This window comes from Cricetulus griseus, chromosome 2 (assembly GCF_003668045.3).
Source record: "Cricetulus griseus strain 17A/GY chromosome 2, alternate assembly CriGri-PICRH-1.0, whole genome shotgun sequence".
In the NCBI taxonomy this organism is placed as follows: domain Eukaryota; kingdom Metazoa; phylum Chordata; class Mammalia; order Rodentia; family Cricetidae; genus Cricetulus; species Cricetulus griseus.
In genome coordinates this window covers 121,072,270-121,095,446 of record NC_048595.1, presented here as the reverse complement: position 1 = coordinate 121,095,446, position 23,177 = coordinate 121,072,270, and the positions used below count along the sequence as shown (strand labels likewise).

The 23,177-nt window shown below is 39.3% G+C and overlaps 1 protein-coding gene across 1 annotated transcript in view; it reads right to left on the bottom strand.

The window, feature by feature from the left end:
- Positions 1-23,177, bottom strand: part of Nkain3 (sodium/potassium transporting ATPase interacting 3) — a 358,162-nt gene that overhangs the window by 9,003 nt on the left and 325,982 nt on the right. Inside the window, exon 6 of the mRNA XM_027402969.2 lies at positions 15,500-15,570. Within this exon, the coding sequence (XP_027258770.1) occupies positions 15,500-15,570 (71 nt within the window). The remainder of the gene's footprint in view (positions 1-15,499; positions 15,571-23,177) is intronic.

Below are 23,177 nucleotides of genomic sequence, written 5' to 3'. Positions count from 1 at the left end.
TTGAGCAGGCCATGAACATTGCTTCTCTTGCAGCCTTTGGAATGAGAGGATCTGCATGAATCTGATGATTTCCCTTCCAAAGTCATCACAGCCATCGTAGCAAAGGAGGCTGCTTCACACTAATTTCACATCTGTGTCTGGAAACTTCTCTTCTATTACCTCACTTTGGTGACTCTATGGCTTGGAATGAACTTTTCAGTCATATTTTGAAATAGTTATCAAAAAACTTTAACTTTCTATTTTTTTTTTCTTTTTGGTGCCCCTCTTTTCCCTGCAAATGGTGCTTCACCCTGCACACCCCAGGAGGTCCCTGGTCCTCTGGACTCACCCTATAGCATTTACTTCAGGCTTCTACTTCTCTGGAGTCTGAATGCCACGCCACTACATTTAACCTCTGCGTTTTAACAGGGATTCCCATGGAGAGATAAAGAGATGCAATTATAAAAATGGAATTTTACACTTTCACCCAGTCTTAAGTTAGGAGGAAGAGTGCAGCTTCTAAAGACTGTTTCTCTGTGAACACATGATGCTGGGCTCAGTGAGGTGGAGAAAAGCAGCTGCTGTACCCAGTATGTGGGAGCCAAGAATGGCATTGCATAGGCCTGCCACAGTGGAACAAGCCTGACACAAGGAATTAACTGGCCCAGTGATATAGTGCTTAGGCCATCACAACCTGCCTGACTGTAAGAATTTGTCTACCAACTTGTCTGCTTGTTTTTACCTAGTTTCTATCACCACAGTTCTTAGTAACATTTAATATAGATTTCATACCTGCATTTCTCTAATTATCTAGAAATGTTTCATCACAGATTTGTTGAGATGATAATTTACATTATATTTGGCCATTATGTCTCCTCAAGTTATCTTAATTATTAACAATTTCTCATAATTGGTTTTTTCTCTTACTTTTTTATGCATATCCAGATTTGACTCATTCTACTACAATAGTAGTTCAAGGTCAGGCTTGATTTTACAGGCACCTTGTAGGTGGTGGTATGCATTTCTCATATGGCACATCTAAGAACACAGAATATCTGGTGGTCCAATTTTTAATATTGTGAATGAACAATAGGTCTATGTATTGATCTTGGATCCTTAAAATCATGCTTCCCCAACACTTCCACTTTTAAATAAGTACAGAAATTTTAGCAATGGCCTGATGAGCCCTGCTTCAGAGAACAAGCAGAAGAGAAGACGATGATAGTCCAAAGTATGGTTGGGCTCATATTCCTGGTAGGCTTGCCAAGATTTCTTTTTCTACTTGTTTTCTAGGTATCATGGTGTTACATCTGGGGTGTGTGTGTGTGTGTGTGTGTGTGTGTGTGTGTGTGTGTGTGTGGTCTGCCCTTGATTCTGTTCTTTCCAATGTCTTTTCTTTTACAGCCTTGAAATAGTATTTTTAATGTGACTACAAACCCAGATGGTGGAAGCAGAGGAAGATTTTTACAAATTATCTCTGACCTTCACATGCCTACCATGGCACACAAGCAACATACACACAGGTTAAATTACTTTTAAAAGATAAATGTGTAGCATGAGTGGGAACTTTATTCATGACCTAAAGTGCCTTGTAGGTGAATAAAGAATTTTAAAATGGTTGTGAACAGAAATCTGAATCTGTACACTAAGGTGTGGCCTTCTATTTGCAGCAGCATGGTAATCCCTTCACTTGGGCGATTTTGGTGGTTTGAAAGAAAATGGCCCCCAAGGGAGTGGCACTATTAGGAGGTGTGGCCTTGTTGGAGGAAGAGTGTCACTGTGGGGGGCTGGCTTTGAGGGCTCTTTTCTCAAGCTTCACTCAGTGTGTCAAGTCAGTCAATTTCCTGTTCCTGGAAGATGTAGCACTCTCAGCTCCAGCACCACATCTGCCTTCATGCCACCATGCTCCCTGGCATGATGATAATGGACTAAACCTCTGAAACTGCCCACCCAGATTAAATGTTTTCTTTATAAAAGTTGCCATGGTCATGGTGTCTCTTCACATCAATAAGAAACCCTAACTAAGACAGGTGAGAACTAGGTTTTACAAAGTTTTAGGAGCAGAGAACAGGGATGCATTTTACAATACCACATGAAAGGATGATGACGTCCCTAGGGAGAATAGGATAGTTGACTGACCTTCAGTTGTAACCACATTGAACTCTTTTACATCTGCAATGTTGGTGACATCCTTCTTTTCCAGTGAGGACAGGGGTACATAGCCTATTACAATGATGGAACTGATCCATATCTAAACTCAGCATTTCACACAATGCCTACATATTAGCATATGCTCTTACAGTGGTCCTAACATCATATAATGAAGTAAACACTTCATATAATCCATCAGAAAGCCACCAAATACCAGTGAGAAGCAAAGGGATCCCAAACCAGAGAGAACAAGTTGCTGGGACACAGCTGTCATTGTGCTAAGTAAGGCATGCATACAAAGAATCTATGTGAATGTGTTGCAGTTGTAGTGCCCTTGAGATGGTCCCTGAAGGGTATGATCTCTTCTGTTTCCAAGGGCTAATGGTGGCTTTCAGTGAGTGGGACTCAATGCTCAGCAACAGGAAGGGTGAGACATCCATCACTAGGAGCAGAACTTAGATTGAAGGGCCCAAACCCTCACCCAGCCTCCTGTCTTGGCAGCCATGACAGGCTGCAGAAAAGACCCAACAAGATGTGCGCCTCTGACTCAGTGACACATGCTGAGCCCCCGACCTTGCCTGACTTTGCCATAGTCACTAGGAAGCCAGAAACCCTCCATTGTGGTAAGGAACCAATCAGAAGTTAGCTGGCAGGCTCTGGATAGGAATTACTGATAACAATAGAATTCAGAATGTAGCATTGCCCTGGAAGGGCCTCTAGGCAGAGCAACCTTCCTGCAGCTGACCAATCAACACAGGACAGGTTGCCCAAGCCCGTAGGTGCACCAATCCTGAAACTGTTGCTATGCAACTAGCAGACCCCCCAGACATTCCCCTTGCTCTACCCCAATATATGCCCTGCCCCACTGCTGCTTGGGGTCCCTCCTACTCCACCCACTGTATCTGATGGATGGGGGACCTGAGTTAATTTGTAAAATTAAAGACTCTTTGCTTTTGCATCAGATTAGGTCTCTTGGTGATTTGAGGGGTTCAGAGTTTGGGCACAATAAGTTTAGAGTTTCCTGTGTGCCACGGGGCCAGAGCAAGCAGATTCTATATAGCTCAATACACTCTCTTGGTAGAATAGTAAACTGTGGCAGCTCATCAGGAACAAGTGCAGACAACAAAAGATAGTCATTTATTCATTTTTAGTCTATTATAGCCACTGGTGTGCATAGCTACTCACTGAAAATTCTTCTTTTATTATACTTTTTTTGTTCCTTAAAACAATTTTAAATTCAAATGCATTATGATCATATTCTTCCCTTTCCCCAAGTCCTGACAGATCCTCCTTCTCTCCTTACCCACCCAACTTAAATACTTTCTCAAACAAACAAAAACCCAATATAACAGCAAAATCCCCCAATCAAGAAAACAAAGTAAGACATCATCCAAAAAGAGGAAAACAAGAACAAAAACAATTAAAAAAAAATCCCAAACAAAACTGTAACCAAATAAAAGCACACATACAAAAAACTGTGGCTTTCATTACATGTTGGCCAACTACTCCTGAACACGAGGCCTTCCCTCACGTGGTTGATACCCAATGTCACGCCATTGGAGAAAACTGATTTTCCCTCTCCCACCCTCTCCCAGAAGGTATAAATGACACTTCAGTTGTTAACCTATGCCCTAATGACGAGGTATTCAATCATTCATTCGTTCATTCATTTTAAAACAAATAGTAAAATAAAATGTAATAATATAAAACAAAACTGTCACATCAAAGTTGGACAAGACAGACCAACAGAAAGAAAAAGCCCAACAGCAGGCATAAGAATCAGCAACCGACTCCTTAGCACTCTGGAATCCATAAAAACAATACACTGGCAACCACAATATATACACAGATGAGCTGGTGCAGATCTGTGCAGACCCTGTTCATGCTGCCTCAGTCTCTGTGAGTTCGTATGAGTTTTGCTCATATTGTTTGTAGGGCCTTGTTTTCTTGGTGGCCTCCATCTACTCCCCCTGACTCTAGCATACTTTCTGCTTCCTCTTTTGCAGGGGTTCCCAGAGATCTGAGGGGAGTGATTTGATGAGGACATCACATTTAGAGCTGAGTGTTCCAAGATCTCTCTCCCTCCCTCCTCCCTCCCTCCCTCCTTCCTTCCCTCCCTCTCTCTCAGGTATTTGATATATTTGGAGCTGAGTTTTATGCAGGGTGACAAGAGTGAGTTTGTCACTTCCTGTGGACTTGCTGTAAACTGCCTTTATTATGTTGAGGTGTGTACCTTGTGTTTCTGATCTCTCCAGACTCTTATCACAAAGGGGTGTTGGATTATTTTGTTAAAAGCACTTTATGCCTCTAATGAGATGATCATATTTTTTTTGTCTTTTAGTTTATAAGATGGATTACGTTTATTGATTTACCTATGTTAAACCATTCCTGCAGCTTTGGGATGAAGCCTACTAGTGCATGTCATTTTTAAATTTATTTTTGTATTGGGGTTGATAGTATTTTATTGAGTATTTTTCATCATGATCATAAGGGAAATTGGATTGCAATTCCCTTTCTGTTTCCGGTCTTTGTGTGGTTTGGATATCAGGGTAACTGTTTTTGTGAAACAATGTGAGCAATGTTCCTTTTGTTTCTATTTTCCAGAATAATTTGAGGAGTATTGGCATTAAGTGTCCTTTAAAAGTCTGATAGAATTCTTAACTAAAACCATCTGGCCCAGGACTGTTTTTGGTTGTGAGACTTTTCATGACTGCTTCTATTTCACTAGGGACTATAGGCCTGTTTAAATTGCTCATCTGATTTAGATTTAACTTTGGTAAGTGGTAAGTATTGAGGAAACTACCCATTTGTTTTAGATATTCCAATTTGGTGGAATATAGGTTCTCACACCATGTCCTTATAATTCTCTGGATTTCCTCAGTGTCTGTTGTTATGTCTTCCTTTTAACTTTTAATTTTGTTAATTTAGATATTCTCTCTGCCTTTTAGCTAATTTTGATGAGGATTTGTCAATCTTATTTTCTCAAAGAGCCAACTCTGTCATTGATTCCTTGTATTTGGCTTGTTTCTTTCTATTTTTATTAATTTCAGACCTGAGTTTGGTTATTTCTTATCCTCTCCTCCTTTTTCATGTGATTTCTTCATTTTTGTTCTAAAACTTTCAGGTGTGCTGTTGAGTTGCTAGCACCACCTTCATTGTGTCCCATAAGTTTGAGTATATTGTGTATTCATTTTCTTTCTTTTTGATTATTTTTTCAGACAGGTGTTCTCTGTGTAATAGCCCTGGCTGTCCTGGATCTTGTTTTGTAGACCAAGCTGGCTTGGAATTCACATAGATCTTCCTTCCTCTGTTACTGAGTGCTGGGATTAAAGGTATATTCCACCATATTCAGCTGTGTATTCATTTTCATTCAATTCTTTGATTTCTTTCCTAATTTTTGTCCCCACCCATTTTTCATTCAGTAGGGAGATGTTCAGTTGCCATTAGTTTGTAAGTCTTCTGCTGTGCCTGTTGTTGTTGGGATACAGCTTTAATCTGTGGTGGTCAGATAGGATGAAAGATGTTATTTCAACTGTTTTATATCTGAGACTTGTTTTGTGTCCAAGATATACGGTCGAGTTGGTTTATAATACCAGTTAGCTCCAGCATTAGTTTTTAGTTTAGTTTTTGTCTCAATGGCCTGTTTATTGGAGAGAGTTCAATATGTGACTTAAACTGTAATACAGTTTCTTTTTTAAACCTGCATGCCTTTGTGTTTTGTGTATAGCTGCAAAGAACTGAAATGTTGTACTGGTGGGTTTTCTTTTTGGTGAGGATATAGTGTCCTTCCCTGTCTCTTGTAATTAGTTTTGGCTTGAAGTCCATTTTGTCAGATATTAAGATGGCTACACCAATGTATTCCGTAGGTCCACTTGTTTGGATACCTTTTTCCATACCTTTACCCTTAGATGATGGCTATCCTTAACATTGAGGTGTGTTTCTTGAATGCACCTAAGGGATGGAGCCTGTCTTTACAATTAGTTTGTATCTTTTTATTGGTGAATTGTGATCCTTGATGTTGAGAGGTTGATTGTTGATTCCTGTTATTTTGTTGTTGTTCTGTGTATGTCTGTCTGCTTCCCCTCTTTTGATTTGTTTGTCTTGGATTATTCATTCCCTATGTTTTCCTGAATGTATTTAACCTCTTAAGGTTAGACATTACCTCCTGGTAGCTTCTGTAGGACTGGTTTTGTAGATATATACTGCTTAAATTTGGTTTTATCATGGTATGTCTTATTTTCTTTATCTATGGTGATTTAAGATTTTGCTGTGTCTTGGCTGGCATGTGTAATTTCTTATAGTCTGCAGTACATCCATCCAGGAATTTCTGGTGCTTTAGAGTTTCCATCGAGAAGTCAAATTCTAATAGTTCTGCCTTTATGTGTTATTTGTTCTTTTCCATTGCAGCTTTTAATATTCTTTCTTTGTTCTGTACATCTAATCTGTTGGTTATTATATGCTGAGGGGACTTCCTATTCTAGTGTTCTGTATGCTTCTTGTACTTTGATAGGCATCTTCTTGTTTAGGTCAGGGAAATTTTCTTTTATGTTTTTGTTGACAATATTTTCCATATATTTACCTGTGTTTGTTATCCTTTCTCTATCTGTTATTCTTAGAGTTAGTCCTTTCTTAATGTTCCACATCACCTGGATATTTTATGTCAGGAGTATTTTAGGTTTAACACTTTCTCTGACAGATGTATCCATTTCTTCTATCATGTCTTTAGTGCCTGAGATTCTTTCTTCCATCTCTTGTTTTCTATTGGTGAAGCTTGCCTCTAGGGTTTCTGTTTGAGTTCCTAAATTTTTAATTTCTGTATTTCCCTCAGTTTGGTTTTTTAAAAAATACTGATTCCTTTCTACTTTTAGGTCTTAGATTGTTTTATTCATTTCCTTCCACTGTTTATGTTTTTAAAGATACAGATTTCTTCATGGGATTTATTTATTTCCTCTTTAAGGACCTCTATTATATTTATAAAGACTGTCTTTCATTTGTGCTTCATCCATATTGGAATATTTCAGGGCCTGCTTTGGTAGGGTTGCTGGGCTCTAGCAGAGACATATTGTCCTGGTAGTTGTTATTGACTGTGTTTTGATGCTGTGGTCTACACATCTGGAATTGGGAAGATTGCAATTCTAGTTGCTGGTATCTGGTCTTGCCTTGTTGGGTGAGTGTTTTGTTCCCTAGTTTTTGTCTCTTCTCTGGTTCTTGGGAGAGTGTGGTGACTGTGTGTTGCCTATAGGAAAACCTTCTGGAGCCTTGATAGGTGTGGGCAGTGGAGGGTTCCAGGTAAGAACTGTTTCTTGACATTGGGACCTGAGACTTAGGAATGGAAAGGGTGTGTGTGTGTGTGTGTGTGTGTGTGTGTGTGGTGGAGTGGGGGAGGTAGAAAAGTCCACAAGACAAGTAGGTAGGGAAGTCCACTGAGCAGAGTGTTCAGCCAGGATCTGCTTCATTAATCCCCTGGGAATGAGGGCAGGGGGTGAGGAGAGGCCACAACTGAAGGTTTGCTAAAGAGCTGGGGGGTGAGTCTGGAATCTTGGGTCTGGATTGGACTTAGAGGAAAGGAGGGGAGAGTTGAAGATCTGTAGTTATCCTACCTGCTTCCCTGGTCAGAGTGGTCTTGGGCTCTCAAGGGATGTCTGGTGGAGTAGGTGGCTAGGGCACACTAATGAGTGATGGGAGGAATTTTTGGAGGGGAATGTCTGTGTGATGCCCTGGAGATGGGTGGGTGGAGGGAGGGAAGGAAGACTGCAGTGGGTATTCTGCTGCAGAGCTGGGGATGAGGCTGAGGGATTGGACTTTGAAGAGCAGAGGGAGAGGTGAAGACCCACAATTAGCCTACCTGATTTCCTGCCCATAGTGGCCTGTGGGTTCCCAAGGGAGTGCCTGCTGGAGTTGTGGGCTGAGACAAAGAAGAGAGTCTTGGGGGGCATGAGGAGGGAAAGATCTGTGGGATCCACTACAGATGAGGTAGAAGGGAGCCTTCAGCAGGGGTTCTGTTGCAGAGCTGGGGTGAGACTGAGGAATTTGATTTGGTGGAACAGAAGGAGAGGTAAAGGTCAAGCTCTAGCCTACCTGCTTCCCTAGCTGAAGTGGTGACAGATGTTTTTAAACAAGGTGTGAAAATCCATTATTCTACCTTCTTACCTATCTACCCCACCCCAGGCCCACCTGTGATTTCGTACCTAATTTCTCTTAAAGCTAGAGCCCAATCAGACTCTAAATACAAAATAATCTTGTATGGAGACAACTTACAAATGCATTACTAATAGTAAAGTGATGCTCTCAGGAAACAGCAAATAGACATGTTCATTTTGCCATCTGTCACCAATCATAGGTGAGTTTCCTGTGGAAAAAAATATCAGGCAAAGAGGATACCTACCTAGAGTAATGTCTTGAAACGGGGATTAGCCTTCTCTGCCTTTTAGCACTTAGAGGAAATAGGGACCACTGAACCAGCAGTGGCCACATAACATGTCTCAATTTTTGTGAAGAAAAATTAGTCTCCAGCAAAGGCAATCAGACAAGTCAAGATACTGCAGAAAAGTCAAGTTCTCATCTGGAAGTCTTAAAAAGTTTAAGAGTGGCATGCGAGTTCAGAATCAGTGATCTCATCAGACTGTTCTAAGCTATGGCCCCAGGGTGCCTTCCTCTTGGACCATCTCGAAGAATGTGATCTAACTCTACTGTCACTCTGCACTCTGGAACTCAGCTACTATATTTCTTTGATAAACTGCCTTGGTCTAATTACTTTTATGTGAAGAATTACTGCTACATGGGACTTCATTTCCTGCTACCCAGATGCTGCCTTTTGAATGGAAATACACGAGTCATGATTTTGACAAAGTTTAATTTAGTCACTCATCATGTAGTTCTCTGAAATTCCATCTCACTGTTGTATGTGGTTTTATGCATTACTATTTTTTTCAAAGGTAAATTTGCTTCTGTTAGCCCTTTCTCCTTGTTGTCATTATTGCCTCCAATGTGTAGATGTCTCTTCAAAGCCCAATTGCCTCTAGAACACTTAGCTTTGTGCTCTCAGGTGGAAGCTTACTCTTTGTTTTCAGGGTAGGTACAGTCCTTTGTGAGCAGTAGTCAGAGAGGTCCTGGTAGAGACCTCAATGGGACTTAGAGTGAGATTGCTCCTGAACTGTCAGCTATGGCAATATTATGGGCTCCAACACAAGCGAACTCTGACCTTTGTCCCATATTGGCAACCGCACTAAGCAGACAACCACTGAAAGTGTCTCATGTGTTTGCATGTAAGAATGCATTCATATATGTGTGGGTGCTCATGTGCACATGTATGCATATGTTTCATGATATTAGAGGGTGACTTTGAATCTTTTCCTCATTCACCATTTATTTATTTATTTATTTATTTATTTATTTATTTATTTATGAAACCAAGTTTTACTCTGTAGCCATTGCTGGACTTGAATTCACAGAAATTTCTCCTGCCTCTGCCTCCTTGGTGCCGGGACTAAAGGTTTATGCTACCAAACTTGCCTTCAATCTTATTTTCTAAGAATAGAGTTCATCACTGTACCTGGATCTCACTGATTTACTAAGATCGAATGAGCAGCAATTTCTGGGGATCTTCCTGCCCTACCTTCTCAGCATTAGAGTTAGGGGATAGGCTATGCTTCCATGGCTGACGTTTTAAATAGGTGCTAGAGATCAAACTCATATATGCATGTCTGTGTGGTGAGGGCTTTATTGAAGAAGCCATTTCCCTAGTCCCTACTGAAAGTATTTTCATAGCTGTAGGTATAATGATTAGAACTGTATAGATGATGGCATGATGGTTGCTGAGCATGCTAGGGGTCTTCACCAAGAACTGTCAAGCTTCCTGTTCCTCCTTAGTACCTTCTTCCTTACAGATTTTCCCATCTTATGTGAGCACAGTGTCAGACACCAAATGGGAGAGTCATGAAGTTTGATCTTGCCCTCTGGAGTCCAGCTTCTTACTCTGTGGGTTACATCCATTATGATGTGTCATTAGATTTGATAATAAAAGGGTTCTGAATGTACAATGATAAAAAGTTAATTCAACATGAAATACGTAATGAACATGGGGCATTTCTTGCAGCAAAATTTGTACTATTCATGTAAGCATACTATGTAATACCAACAAATGCTGCCTGAAAACATGCAGCTCAGACTATTGGACACTATGAGTTGCTGTGTTTTTAATGGTACAAGTCTTCTGCTTTCATAGAAACACATGATTGAACTGTAGAAAACAGAGACTTAATATTTTCTTACTGTCATTATCCAGCATATGTTAAACTAACATATATTGGATAGTGTTTTGTTTGAATGTTTAGCTTTGAAAATTGCTGTTTGAATTTCTGGTTTGCATTTTGTAAAAGATCATTAAGTGAATTTTGGTTTTGGATTAGGAGAGAATTTCTAGCAATTCATGAATGCTCCTAAACATACTTCTACTATTTTTTATTATGTATTTATTCAAAATGGTACCCTCAGCAGGAATGGACCATAAAATCAAAATGCCAATAAACTCTGAATGCCAGTGAAGATTCCTTACATCCTATGCAATCAGATATTCAGCCAAAATTAGTAATGTAAAAATAAACAAAATATCCAGGACATTGCTACCCAAATTTGTTTCTGTCTTTAATGGTAAAATGGCATATATCAAAATTGTTTTATAATTTATTACCAGTGTTTAATTTGCATATTAATCTTATGTATCTATAGGCTGTGGTGTCATATACAATTTTTCTTGGGTGAAAAAGGATTGGGAGTCAAGAATGTTTAGTAAAACCCTGCTCTAGAGATTTATGAACAACCAAATCAGCTTCCATATGAGGGACATTTTCCCAATTTCTCCTACTCTTGCTCCTCCTCCTCTTTTTCTTCCCCTTCCTCCTCAACCTCTTTTCTTTTAGGTTCATGACCAAATTGAGAGGAAGGTACGGGGATTTTCCCCACATTTGTACATGATCTTTGCCATTGTCAACTGCTCTGAGAAAGTGGCTATGTTGGTTATAATTGCTGAACTTACACTTGTACATCACTGTACCCTAACCCATATATCACATTGAGGTATATTTTGTGAATCTGGAAACAGGTATAGTGTCATGTATCTAGCAATGTATTATCTTTCCAAACAATTTCTGCCACCAAAACCATCTCTAGTCTCCGTTTCCATCCTCCCTGCATCCCCTGATCTGTGCACTGTCTTCTGCCTTTGCTTTTTCTATAATGCCATATGTTCAGACTCAAACACTGCACATAGCCTTTTCTGTCTGCCTTCTCTCACTTAGTAATATCTGCCTACGACAAACAGTCATTTCTCTTGGCTGTTGAATACTATTTTGTTGCCTTATTGCTACAGCTCATTTCTCCATTCATGTCTTATAGGATATCTTGGTTTCTTCCAAGTTTGGGCCATTCTAAGTAAAGTGCTAATAAACATCATGTGCAGATTTTTGTGTGGACCTAATTTTTTAGCTCTTTCGAGGAAATACCCAAGAGTTCAGCTGCTATGTCATGTAAAAGGAGTATGTTTAATTTTGTGAGAGACTGCCAAACTGTCTTGTAAAGTGGTGGTCTTCATTCCTTTTATAAACCCTATGTCCTCCTCTCACCATCATTTCTCATAGAAGCTTGTCCCTGCTTAGTGAAATACAGCCATTTCTCTTTGGGTAAAACATTAACTTGAGGATATTATTTTGTGTTCATTTTTTTTTCTATGGAGGTCTCCTCTCCTGGGTGATGAGCTTTTGAGGCCAATACTCAGACACTAGTTACCTTTTTTATCGCCAGCCCCCAGGGAAATGAGTGGTTCACCCCATTGTGGTTAATCAGTTAGTGATTATAAATTAAATTAAACTTATTAATTAATCAGTGGGGGTTTGATAGCATTACTGTAAAAAGAAAGAGAAAAAAGCCAGCTCTACGTAAACTAATCACCCCATCACAACTGGTCTCTGTACATTCACAAAATTTGACCATGAGCAAATTGATGCTGATACATGGGAATGGAGTGCTACCTGTGAATGGGCTGTCAGCTTTTATCAATCCCACCTCAGTAGAAAAGCACCTGTTCATGAACACGTGTCTGGGAATATGCTGACGATTCTATTGATTCCCTCAATAACGGGGCTTCCACCTGAAATCTGGTTTTATATTCCATGTAGATTAAAGAGGCTTAATGAAAGTTTAAAATTATCTGAGCATTCATTCTCCTTTTGACCAATTTGGTACAGAGAGCTGGTGTTTTCTCCAAGCTGGTGTGTGTGTGTGTGTGTGTGTGTGTGTGTGTGTGTGTGTGTGTGTGTTTGTGCTTGTGCACATGCACACATACTGTGGTATCAGTTGGCTGGGTGCATTTCAGTCTAATATAAAAGGAAACCAAACATCTGACAGATGCTCCCCAAATCAGTGCTGCAACATTTGCACACTGGGGAGGAACAGATACTGATTTTTTTCAATTGTTCTACACACAATGATTTCAATTCAGCTTAGTTTGAGCTTTTAGATTCCCATCCCCTTGGCAGTTGAAAGGCACTCCATAGTCACATGACATGATAATAAGCATAATGTGTCAAAGCAGAGCCTTGTTCTGTAGCTCTTTGCAGCCTGTAGATTATGCTGACACTCCACTGAAGTGTGCAGGTCCGGCAGTGAGTGGGGACAGTGAGAAAACCCTTTGAAGAGATAGAAGGTTTGATCAAAGCTGGGTAGGTGATCTCAAGTGGATGTGTTCTGGATTCACAGAGACACAGACAACATAAAAGGAAATCACTTGCCCCGGGGCATGCCACATGTGCCTTGAGAGATGCACAGGTGTTTAATAATCTATTCTTTAAAGTCCCCAGAGAAAGGAAATTCTATTATCAACGTTAATCAATTACAGTTCTTAATAACTTTCCTAATATACTCTCTTACACAGCAGCATTTTTCACACTGCAATCTCTCTGTAGAGTTTTTTTTTTTTTCACGGTCAGATTAAAGAGTCCATTAATTATCCTTTTACAACAAACATATGAAGGCTTTCCAAGCTATCAGTAGGAATTGTCTTGGCTCTCTTTTCATTTCCAGTTTACTTAATGTCCTGGTAATTGCTACAACCCCTGCCAAGCTCCCCAACCTACAAATATTAACTTTTGGGGCACCTCATTTGTGATATTCCAAAAGCAAAAGTAGTGAGATGATGCCTGGTCTGAGGATGTTATGTAGGGCAGATGTTTTCCATTTGGATTTACATTAAGAACCCAAAACCTATTTAAATGTCTATCAGGTGATGGGCAAAGTGCTGACTTGGATGGTGCGTGAGTTACCTTTGCTTTAACTAATTCTCCTTTGTATGCTCAGTCCCCAGAGGTGCTAAGGGGGTGGTGGTGGGGTGCAGCTCTGAGCAGGGACCAAAGTGCCGATAAGGCAACATCAAAGCCTTTGCTATGTGGCTGCGCACCAGAGATGGCTTCACAGGATGTATTCTCAGCTATCATGGAATTATGTAAGGTTAGGCTGAACATACAGGAATTCCATCTCAATACATCTACTTACTCAGGCTAGGTGACCCCTCATTACCTAGGGGGGAGGCCAGCTCTTCAACCTACTAATAATGAGATATTGAGAAAGCTCCTTAATTCTTTGTTGAGCTTCAGTTTCCTTACTCATAAAAGGGAATATTAATATATATCAATATACTTTTTACAATAATTAAATGAGACCGTGTAGGCAACATAGTTAGCATATGGCAACTGTTATCTTGTATGCTTGTCTATTTTCTACTTAAAATTTCCCAAGAATGGAGTCATTGAGCATCTTTCCTTATTTTCTAAGTTTTTTTTATCAGTCCAGTGACCAAGATTCCTTCCTGAATCTGAAATTGGAACAGTTCTATGGGAGCAATTGTTGCTGACTTTTTCCATTTATTTGAGGAATGTCGAAAACTTATTCCTGAGGTTTTTTTAAAATTGTAAATAACACTCAGTATAAATAAAAATTAGCAGCAACTGTAATAGGCCCCCAGACCTTAGCACAACTGACTCCATGGTTAAAGTACTATCCAGGCTGTAAAACTCAGCATGTAGATATCACCTCCTGCCAAAAATAAAACAAAGGCCTAACCCATCGAAGTCCATAGTTCTAGGAAAGTCTTTAAATGTATTAACCGTGCCTTTTGGCTTCTGCAGTTCTGTATCTGGCTAACTGTTCTTATTAACTGAAGTATATCAATCTAGAACATGATTTTTAATTTTTAAAATTTATTTAAAAGTTTTGTTTCATTTTATATACCAACCACAGTTCTCTTTTCCTCTCCTCCTCTCACTCCTGCCACCTTCTCTCCACCCAACCCCCCATCATCTCCTCAGTAAGGGTAAGGCCTCCCATGGGGAGTCAACAAAGTCTGGCATATCAAGTTGAGGCAGGTTGGGCAAGGTATCCCTCTCTAGGGAATGGACTCCAAACAGTCAGTTCATGCAGTAGAGATAAATCCTGGTCCCACTGACAGTGGCACCACAGACTGCCCAAGTAACAGAAGTGTAACACACATTTAGAGGGCCTAATTTGGTTCCCCAGGTATCAGTCCAGATTCACTGAGCTCCTTCTAGCTCAGGTCAGCTGTCTTTGTGAGTTTCCCCATAAAGATCCTGACTGCTTTGCTCATATGACCCCCCCCCACCTTCAACTGGACCCCTGAGCTCGGCCCAGTGCTTGGCTGTGGATCTCTGCATCTGCTTCCATTACTTACCATGAAGGTCTAGAACATGATTTTTGTTCTTAAAAAGCTCTTCCTGGGGAAGGCTTGGGCTATACTGGGACCCTGAATACCCAGCATAGTAGACAGCTGACTGATAGAGACTTTGTTTTGGCTTAAACCCATGTCTGAGCAGTCTTCTCTGGTGAATACCCCACAATAACTATGGCTCAGATGAATTGTGCTTGCTGAAGACTACTCCCTTCACTCATCCATCCTTCTCCCATGAAGCCATAGGACAGATGATGTAAGCCTCAGACGTGTTGAGGAAGGTACCTGGATTCTGTCAGTCTGGACTCTACTCTTTTGTGACGCCCAGAGACTCACTCAGTCTCCAATTCTGTAGAACAATAATAATCATGTTTTCCCAAATGGAACCAATCAACAGCTGATAAGAAAAATTAGATTAGACAAGAGCACCATTTTAGAAGCACATGCTACATCACCTACATGAAATCCTTTCTGGGATAAGTAATAATGACATTGGGTTACATGAGAAAGGTTGTTTTAATACGAATGAAAATTAAAGCAATGAGGAGCAGAGAAGGTCAAAAGTACCCCAGAGTTGGTTAGTTTAAGCCAGGTTAGATGAATTAATATTTAGCACACCATCACACCTCTACTTACAGGTTTAACAGGCTTTAACTCAACATGATCCTGGCAGTGGGAGTGCACGTCTAGTCCACCTATGAAATCAACTGAAATACAGCAGCCCAGGTTGGATCAGTGTGTTAAGGAAAATGCACATAACACTGAATTCTAAAGTAGACTATATGTGTATAAGACAAAGGGAAATATCATTTCCTACAAAGTGGAAGAAGGTAATGTTGAGCAGGAAGGGCTGCTAAAAATATTGTAGGGAAAATTTAAGAAACACATAAATAACCTGAACTTTTAGGGCCTGAAAAAAGAAAAACCAGTTGCTACTGATTTTGGTTAAAAAAAATGTGGTCATTTGAAATAGTATGAGGTTTGAAATAATATGTTTGTCTCGTCATATCTCAAAATATATGCTTTCTCTTTTGCTTGCCAAGATCCACTTTTTACCTTCCTTCTTAAGAATATTCATTGAATCAATGAAAACACTTTGGAGAAGTCACATAAGCTGTCTCCATGCCTCTATCTTCAAGCTATTCTTAAGAAAGAAGCATTTTTCTTTGGCAAAGATTCCACGTTCTGAACACCATGAGGCTCTGCCTGTGATCTCTAGAGGCGTGGTGAATTTTGTAATCATTTTTATAATTGCCTTCTGCCTTACTCTTTTTCTTCCAAATCTTTAATTTGTTTCATTTGTTCCCCTTTTCCACTGAAAATGTTACTTTAAAAGAGTGGTTCTCAACCTGTGAGTCACAACCCTTTTGTGAGTGGAATATCAGATATCCTGCATATCAGATATTTACATTATGATTCACAACAGTAGCAGAATTACAGTTATGAAGTAGCAACAAAGTAATCTTGTGGTTGGGGGTCCCCACAGCACAAGGAACTGTATTAAAGGGTCGAAGAATTAGGAAGGTGGAGAACCACTAAATTAAGGTTTGGTTGCATAATCGTAGTTTATTAATGGATACATAGGCACAAAAGACCACTGGACTCTCAGGGACATGAATGAGTATGTGTGCACACGCAGTAAGATCCACAGTATGCAAACAATATTACATTACAGTTAAAGACAGGCATTTCAGGAACTATGGTTGAGAAATGAATGAATTAGCCTTGAGTTTCTATTGAACTCTTCACTAACTGTAGTCATTCTGGCAACTGATGACTTATTCCACCATCTCACTTCCTCTGGGTAGCTGAAGCAAGCCCAGGACAAGCAAATTCTCACCAGCTCAACAAATTTATATGAGCCTGTGGGTGCCTAGTAACTAAATGGCAAGGAATATCTGTAAGAATCCCCTGGTTGACAAGAGGGCCAGAGACCATCTTTTTTTTTTTTTTTTTTCTGTCGGGGTTAACAGGACACCACCTTATAAAGAGGGAAGTGAGGAGAGGCAATATGCCTGAGACCCTGAAAACATTTCATCTCAGAGTTGCCTTCTTATCTTTGTATCTGTGGGTAGAATTATAGATAGAAGATATTATAACTGGATAACTTATAGGGTACTTTTGAAAAGAAAATACACAAAATTTATAAATAACTATAACAATGTATAAATAGTAAACAGTTTGATTTTATAACCACATTCAATATTGAAACATTAGAAGATATATATACATCAAAGTAAAATCAAATGAAGAGATCTGTATATTGATTTCGACATTACAATATCATATTAAAAGAATCAGTATTTTTCATATAAATTTATGGTTTTTAATCTGTTTCTTAATCACTTCTGTTGTTGGTATATCATTGGTATTTTAAGATAAACAAATATTCAACATAAATTATATGATTTTTATAAACCTATTTACTATCCTCTCTGAAGTTTCTTTGTAGGCTTAGTATATTTAAAATAAAAATGAAAAAAATCTTATTTTTATATTTATTTAATATGTATTCATGTATGTCTGAGTATATGCCCGCGTGCACACTATGTGCCTGCAGGAGCCACAAGAAGTAAAAAAAAATAGTGTCTAATTCCCTGGAACTGGAGTTACAGATGGTTGTGAGATGTTATGTGGGTGCTATGAACTGACCAGCGTCCTCCCTAAGAGTGACGAGTGCCCTTAACTGCTGAGCTGCCTCTCTAGTACCAACATTATATATTTAATTTATTTGTGTGTGAGTGGTGTTTGAATAGGTGTGATCCCCATAGACTCATGTTTGAATGCTTGGCCCACAAGGAGCAGCACTATTAGGAGATGTGGCCTTATTGGAGGAAGTGTGTCACTGTGGGGGTGGGCTCTGAGGTCAAATATGTGCTTAAGCTACACCTAGTGTGGCACACAGCCTCTCTTTGCTGCCTGTGGATCAAGATGTAGAACTTTCAGCTCCTTTTCAAGTACCATATCTGCCTGCAGGCTGCCATTCTTCCTGCCATGATGATAATGGACTGAACCTCAGAAACTGTAAGCCAGCCCTAATGAAATGCTTTCCTTCATAAGAGTTGCCTCTTTACAGCAATAAATACTAAGACAGTGTGTATGTGTGTATGTGGCCATGGTGGCTGTGGTCATGGTGTCTCTTCCCAGCAACAGAAACACTAAGATGGTGTATGTATGTGTACATGTGCCTTGGTACATATGTGGAGGTTAGAGGATAACTTGCAGTAGTTGATTCTCTCCTTCCACCATGACCATTCTGGGGATGCAACACAGGCCTTTAGGCTAGCAGTAAGCTCCTTTACCTGCTCATACATCTCACTGGCCTAGGGTTAATAAATTTGAAATTAATACAGAAGCGAATCTGAAAGCCATAATGTTTTCTTACTGGGGAAATAGCCTTCTAATGGTCTGTGAAACGTCAAGCAAATTGGCTAAACAGAAGATATATGTAAGATACTTCAGTCCAAATATTTTTCTAGAACTATGGTTTGGTTATTATATCTTTCTCTTAGTATAATGAATGTTATTTTTTCCTTTGGCAAGAATTTTATAAGACAAAACTGTGAATTATATCTACTCTTGATGGGTTTTATCCTATATATAATGAAAAATTTTAAGCCTCTAATCAATTTATGTTCATTTTGGTGAAAAATGTAAACTTGGACAATTAAAACAGGAACTTTACCAGGAGTCATTTTAAGGCAAAAATATTTCAAAGGGAAAATATAAAAATGAAAACTTCAATCTTGTGTAACACTTGAGATTTTATTAATTTGATCTTTTTTGTTTGGTAAGGACAAAGTTCAGTGGTTTCTTCTTATAAACCTCTAATTACTGCAATTTACTAAAATCTCCAAAAGCTGATGTTTGGTGCCTTTTTTGTTAAATAATTTTTAAAAAAAATTTAACCAATTTTCCATGTAATACAACTAAAACAAATCACTTATAAATCTATTCACTACTATAATATGAGACAGATTCATTTGCAAGGTAGTTTTCCAAAGCCTGATTACTAAAGAGAAGAAAGAATAAAACATTTATTTTTGCCATGTTGAAGCTGTGTTTTCAATGTCCACCTCATCATAAAAATATAGTAGCATATTTGCTTTACACATGTGTATAAAATTTGAAAATTAGAGGTTTCTATTTTCATGAGTTAAGCAATTTTATTGCTATAAAGTTATAAAGTACCAGTGAACCTGGATTCTAAATATACTTTTCTACTTTACAATAGGTCTTAATTTAGTAAAGAATGCTGTTTCATGTTTTTATTCATTTGTTGTGCTCTATCAAAAGTATGAACTTCTATTATCTCCACAACAATAATGCATCTTTAACATTTTATTACTGAGCTACCACAGCATTTAGTACAATGCCAGCACTTATAACATTATTCCAAATAGTTTACTTTGATGCCATAAATTGAAATACCAAACAAACAAACAAACAAACCTACCCAAAAATCTGGTTTGCAAACAAGTCTCATTATTTTAACTCTCAGAAATTTCTCCATTAGTGGGTCAACACAGAAGTTTAAACTTCTTCATGTTCTCATTGGAGCAAGCACCACGAACTCCAATGTGCTGAAACACTGCTAGTGGGCCCTGTGACTTCTGGGGTTCTCCATCCTATCTGGTCCAGGAAGCAGTTGACTTTCTCTAGTCTCTCTATTTAAACATACGGATTTACAGTCAGTGACCAGCCTTATTCTTCCCTTTAAAGAAAACTTACAGCTATTCTTTACCCTTTAAGTTCTGAAGGCAGCATTATTATTAAGTTTCTTACAGATATAACCATGTGTTGAAAGGAGAATTCTATTTCTCATATATGCATCTCTCATGCCTCAATAAGACTATAAGAGAGCTTGAGAGAATGCTTCACTTATTCTTCCAAAAACTTCAGACACTATTATTAATATTTTATTCAAAAACTAAAAAGATCTAAGACAAAGTTTGTGCTAGCTGAGATGCCAGAGCAACAGTGAACAGGGGCTGTTCAAACAAACTAGGATATATGGTTATGCAGCTTACCTAGCTGGGGTACCATTTTAAAGTAATAGAAAACTTTCAAACCTCTGAAGAAGACATCATAAACCATAAACCACCTATAGCTAGACAAGACTACAAAGAAATCAAGCGAAAAAGGAGGGATCATTGAGTAGGAGGTAATGAAGAAGGTGAAAATACCAGGAATTCTTTATGGATGAGTTCCAGTAGTGTGGTCCATGGGTAGTAATAACTCACAGTTCACATGGCTTGTGATTCATTTTCCATTCAAAAGTACACAACACAATGGAGGGATTATTAAGGGGACTTAATAGAAGACTTGGAAATGATTTAGTGAAAAAGATTTCAGCTTTAGAAATTTGTGGAAAGGCTGTCATGTTCCACTGGTAAGAATGGAAGGAAAAGATGCACTTCAAATTTACTTAATGAAAGAGAATTTGCAGAATTAGCATCTGTAGCAATACTGAGATGAGTTTCTGTAAAACAGGTCTAGAGGAAGCATGACCAGGATTTCAAAGGTGTTAGAAAAGGAGGATCAGAAGGCTGAAATCATTTGAAATCTGTAGTCACAACAGCAAAACGTCACACAGGAACTGTAGGCTGTAGGATAAGAGTGAGTACGGCAGGAATGCAGGCATGGGGAGAAGGCAGCATCCAGCCAGTTTGCCAGGGAACTTCAGGGCAGTGAGGCTGAATTCTGGGTACTCTGGTTATCACATCCCAGAAGTGTGACATGCACTATAGAAATAAATTAGCACAATTAGGAGTTGGCATCCACTATCTAGAAAAGTCAGACCATTGCTGTCTCATCCATTCCCAGAAACTGATACATTGCTATCATGGGTCTCATAGGGTCTCAAAGGGAGAGGCCAGGACTAGGAAAAAGCCCCCTTTCAATCCTTCAAACTCATTTCCAGTGCCAACTTTCAATTGCACAGCTAAGCATCTTCCTGGAAGAACCAATGTTGCTTGTAATTGAATATCTTTGTGGTTACCCACTGCAGCCCTCTGAAACCCTGACAAGATTCTCACCCAGCTGAATGAATTACAGCCCTACTCTATAGAGTCCCATCTTGCTGTACAAATTTGGGTTTGTGTTCATGATCTACTGTAACTTCTCCATTCATCTAAAGGACTCTTTAGGTCATGAATGAAGCTTCCATTCAAGACACCGAGTTGGCTGTATTTGCTTAGCCACTGCAAACTTCGCTGACACAGAAATGAAGAATACAAAGTAGATGCTGTGCATCACCCTCCATGTTCAGCACATAAAATGGACAAGATATGTGGTAATTAATGCAGCAGCTTTGTGTGAGCAATATTTCACTGCATGTCACGTGAGAATGGAAAGCCAGTCCTTTAGGGTTATAGGACAAGCCCCCTTCATTTGTGACAATTTCCCTGTGCTTCTCAGAGGCCATGCAGGCATTGGTGCTTCTCGTTCCTCATGGAGAAACTTCTGGTACTGTTGATATATGGTTCTTCCTTTCTGGGCTGGAGTCCATTTTCATTGTATCTGCATCTCTTTGGATTTTCAAAATTCTTCTGAACCAAAAGCTTAGAACATTTGTGAAAAGAATTGGGCAACTAGGAACAACTTTTTCTTTTATTATCAAAACATCACTTTAATTATGATTCTCATTTTATAAACCATGGCAATTTGTAGTTTAATTTACTTTTTATGTGGAAGTTTTACTCTTGAATTTTTATTGGGGGTTACAGAAATGGGAGCCCCCTTCATCTGTTGGAGTAATCAAATGTTCTTTATTCATTCTAGGATTGGGCCTTAAGTTCCTTATCTGGGCGCACTGGACATATTCCCATTGTCTTGAACAGGCACCAAGTAGTTGTAGGATGTGGCCTGGTTAATCATGGCAACATGCTTGGTGTAGGGGCTGACTGAGGGCATGGTTATAGTGGGACTTCCAACATGGTCAGCACCAGCTCCTTTGTATAGACAATTCTTGAGGAAGGTGGGGAGTCTCTTGACCATCTTGGTCTCTGTAGCCCCATCGCTGAGTTTAAAAAAAAAATATCTGCTTGGTCTTAACTAGGCATATTTATGATTTTGACAAGGTCTTTTGTTTTTATCTTTGAAAATATATCAATAAATTATAACATACTTCTAATGCCCAGAAAATTAATATAAAGGGACAGATTTTTGTACTTACATTGTTAGAACTAAGCAGATTGTGAATATTTCATTTTTTAAAAAAATTCCAATTTCTTTTGATTTTAAGAACCACAAGTCACAAATATACAGGCAAAAGTCCCACTTTATCCTCATGACTTTATTTTACATATCACACTGACCCTGTTTTGGATTCCAACTTTGCCACTTTCTAGCTTTGGGGCTATGGAGCATCATTTAACCTCTTAGTGGCACTGTGTCCATATGCAGCTGGCTTGTGCTAGTTGTATATTAATAAGTGATGGAACTCTCTATTGGAATGGTTTAAAAACAATTGCTCAGTGTTGACAGTTGGAGCTCAGCAGGAAAGTCTCATTTATGCTCTACTCTGTCTTAGCCAGGGTTAGGAGTCAGAGGACCAACTTCTGGGATAGCATGTCCACCTGGTGGGGAAATTGGCACAGGTTGTTGTTTTGTGTGGCAGAGCTGAGGCTGGGAAGTACACTACTTCAACAGCACCCTCTCCTGGGCTCTCTGGAAGCATGGAGGTTGGATTCCAAGGGTTAGCACCCAGTGATAAAGAGCCCACCAGAAACTCTGATCTCCCATGACATAGCCTGAGGATCCACACAGTCCTGTCTATTAAACTCTAGTCAGACAGCCTGACTAGGCTTAAGGGAAGGGAACAGAAATTCTAATGCTTGAGGGGGCTGTTAGACAAGAGCTCTTATGCCTCAGATTCACACTTTAGCCTGAAACTGTCATATGTCCTAGTGCTTCCCATTTCTAGGAAGTATTCGAGCTGTCTTTTGTGTCACAGTTTTATGTGTATTTACCAATAATTAATAAGAATGGAAACATTTCTTTTTATATTGAGCAACACTGCTTGTTGTCTTGTCACTGAATCAAGGGAAAGAGAGTTCCTGTACTGCCTGATGTGCTTAGCTCAGAGAAGACAAAAAATCAGGAAGATGAGGACCAGTTACTAGATTCATTACTATTATCCCTCCTTCCTCCCTCCTTCCTTCCCTCCCTCCCTCCCTCCTCCTCCCCCCTCCCTCCCTCCCTCCCTCCCTCCTTCCCTCCTCCCTCATTCTCTTCCTCCCTCCCCTCCTCATTTCTATTATTATTTATATATATATTATTTATATATATATTGGTTTTTTGACACAGGGTT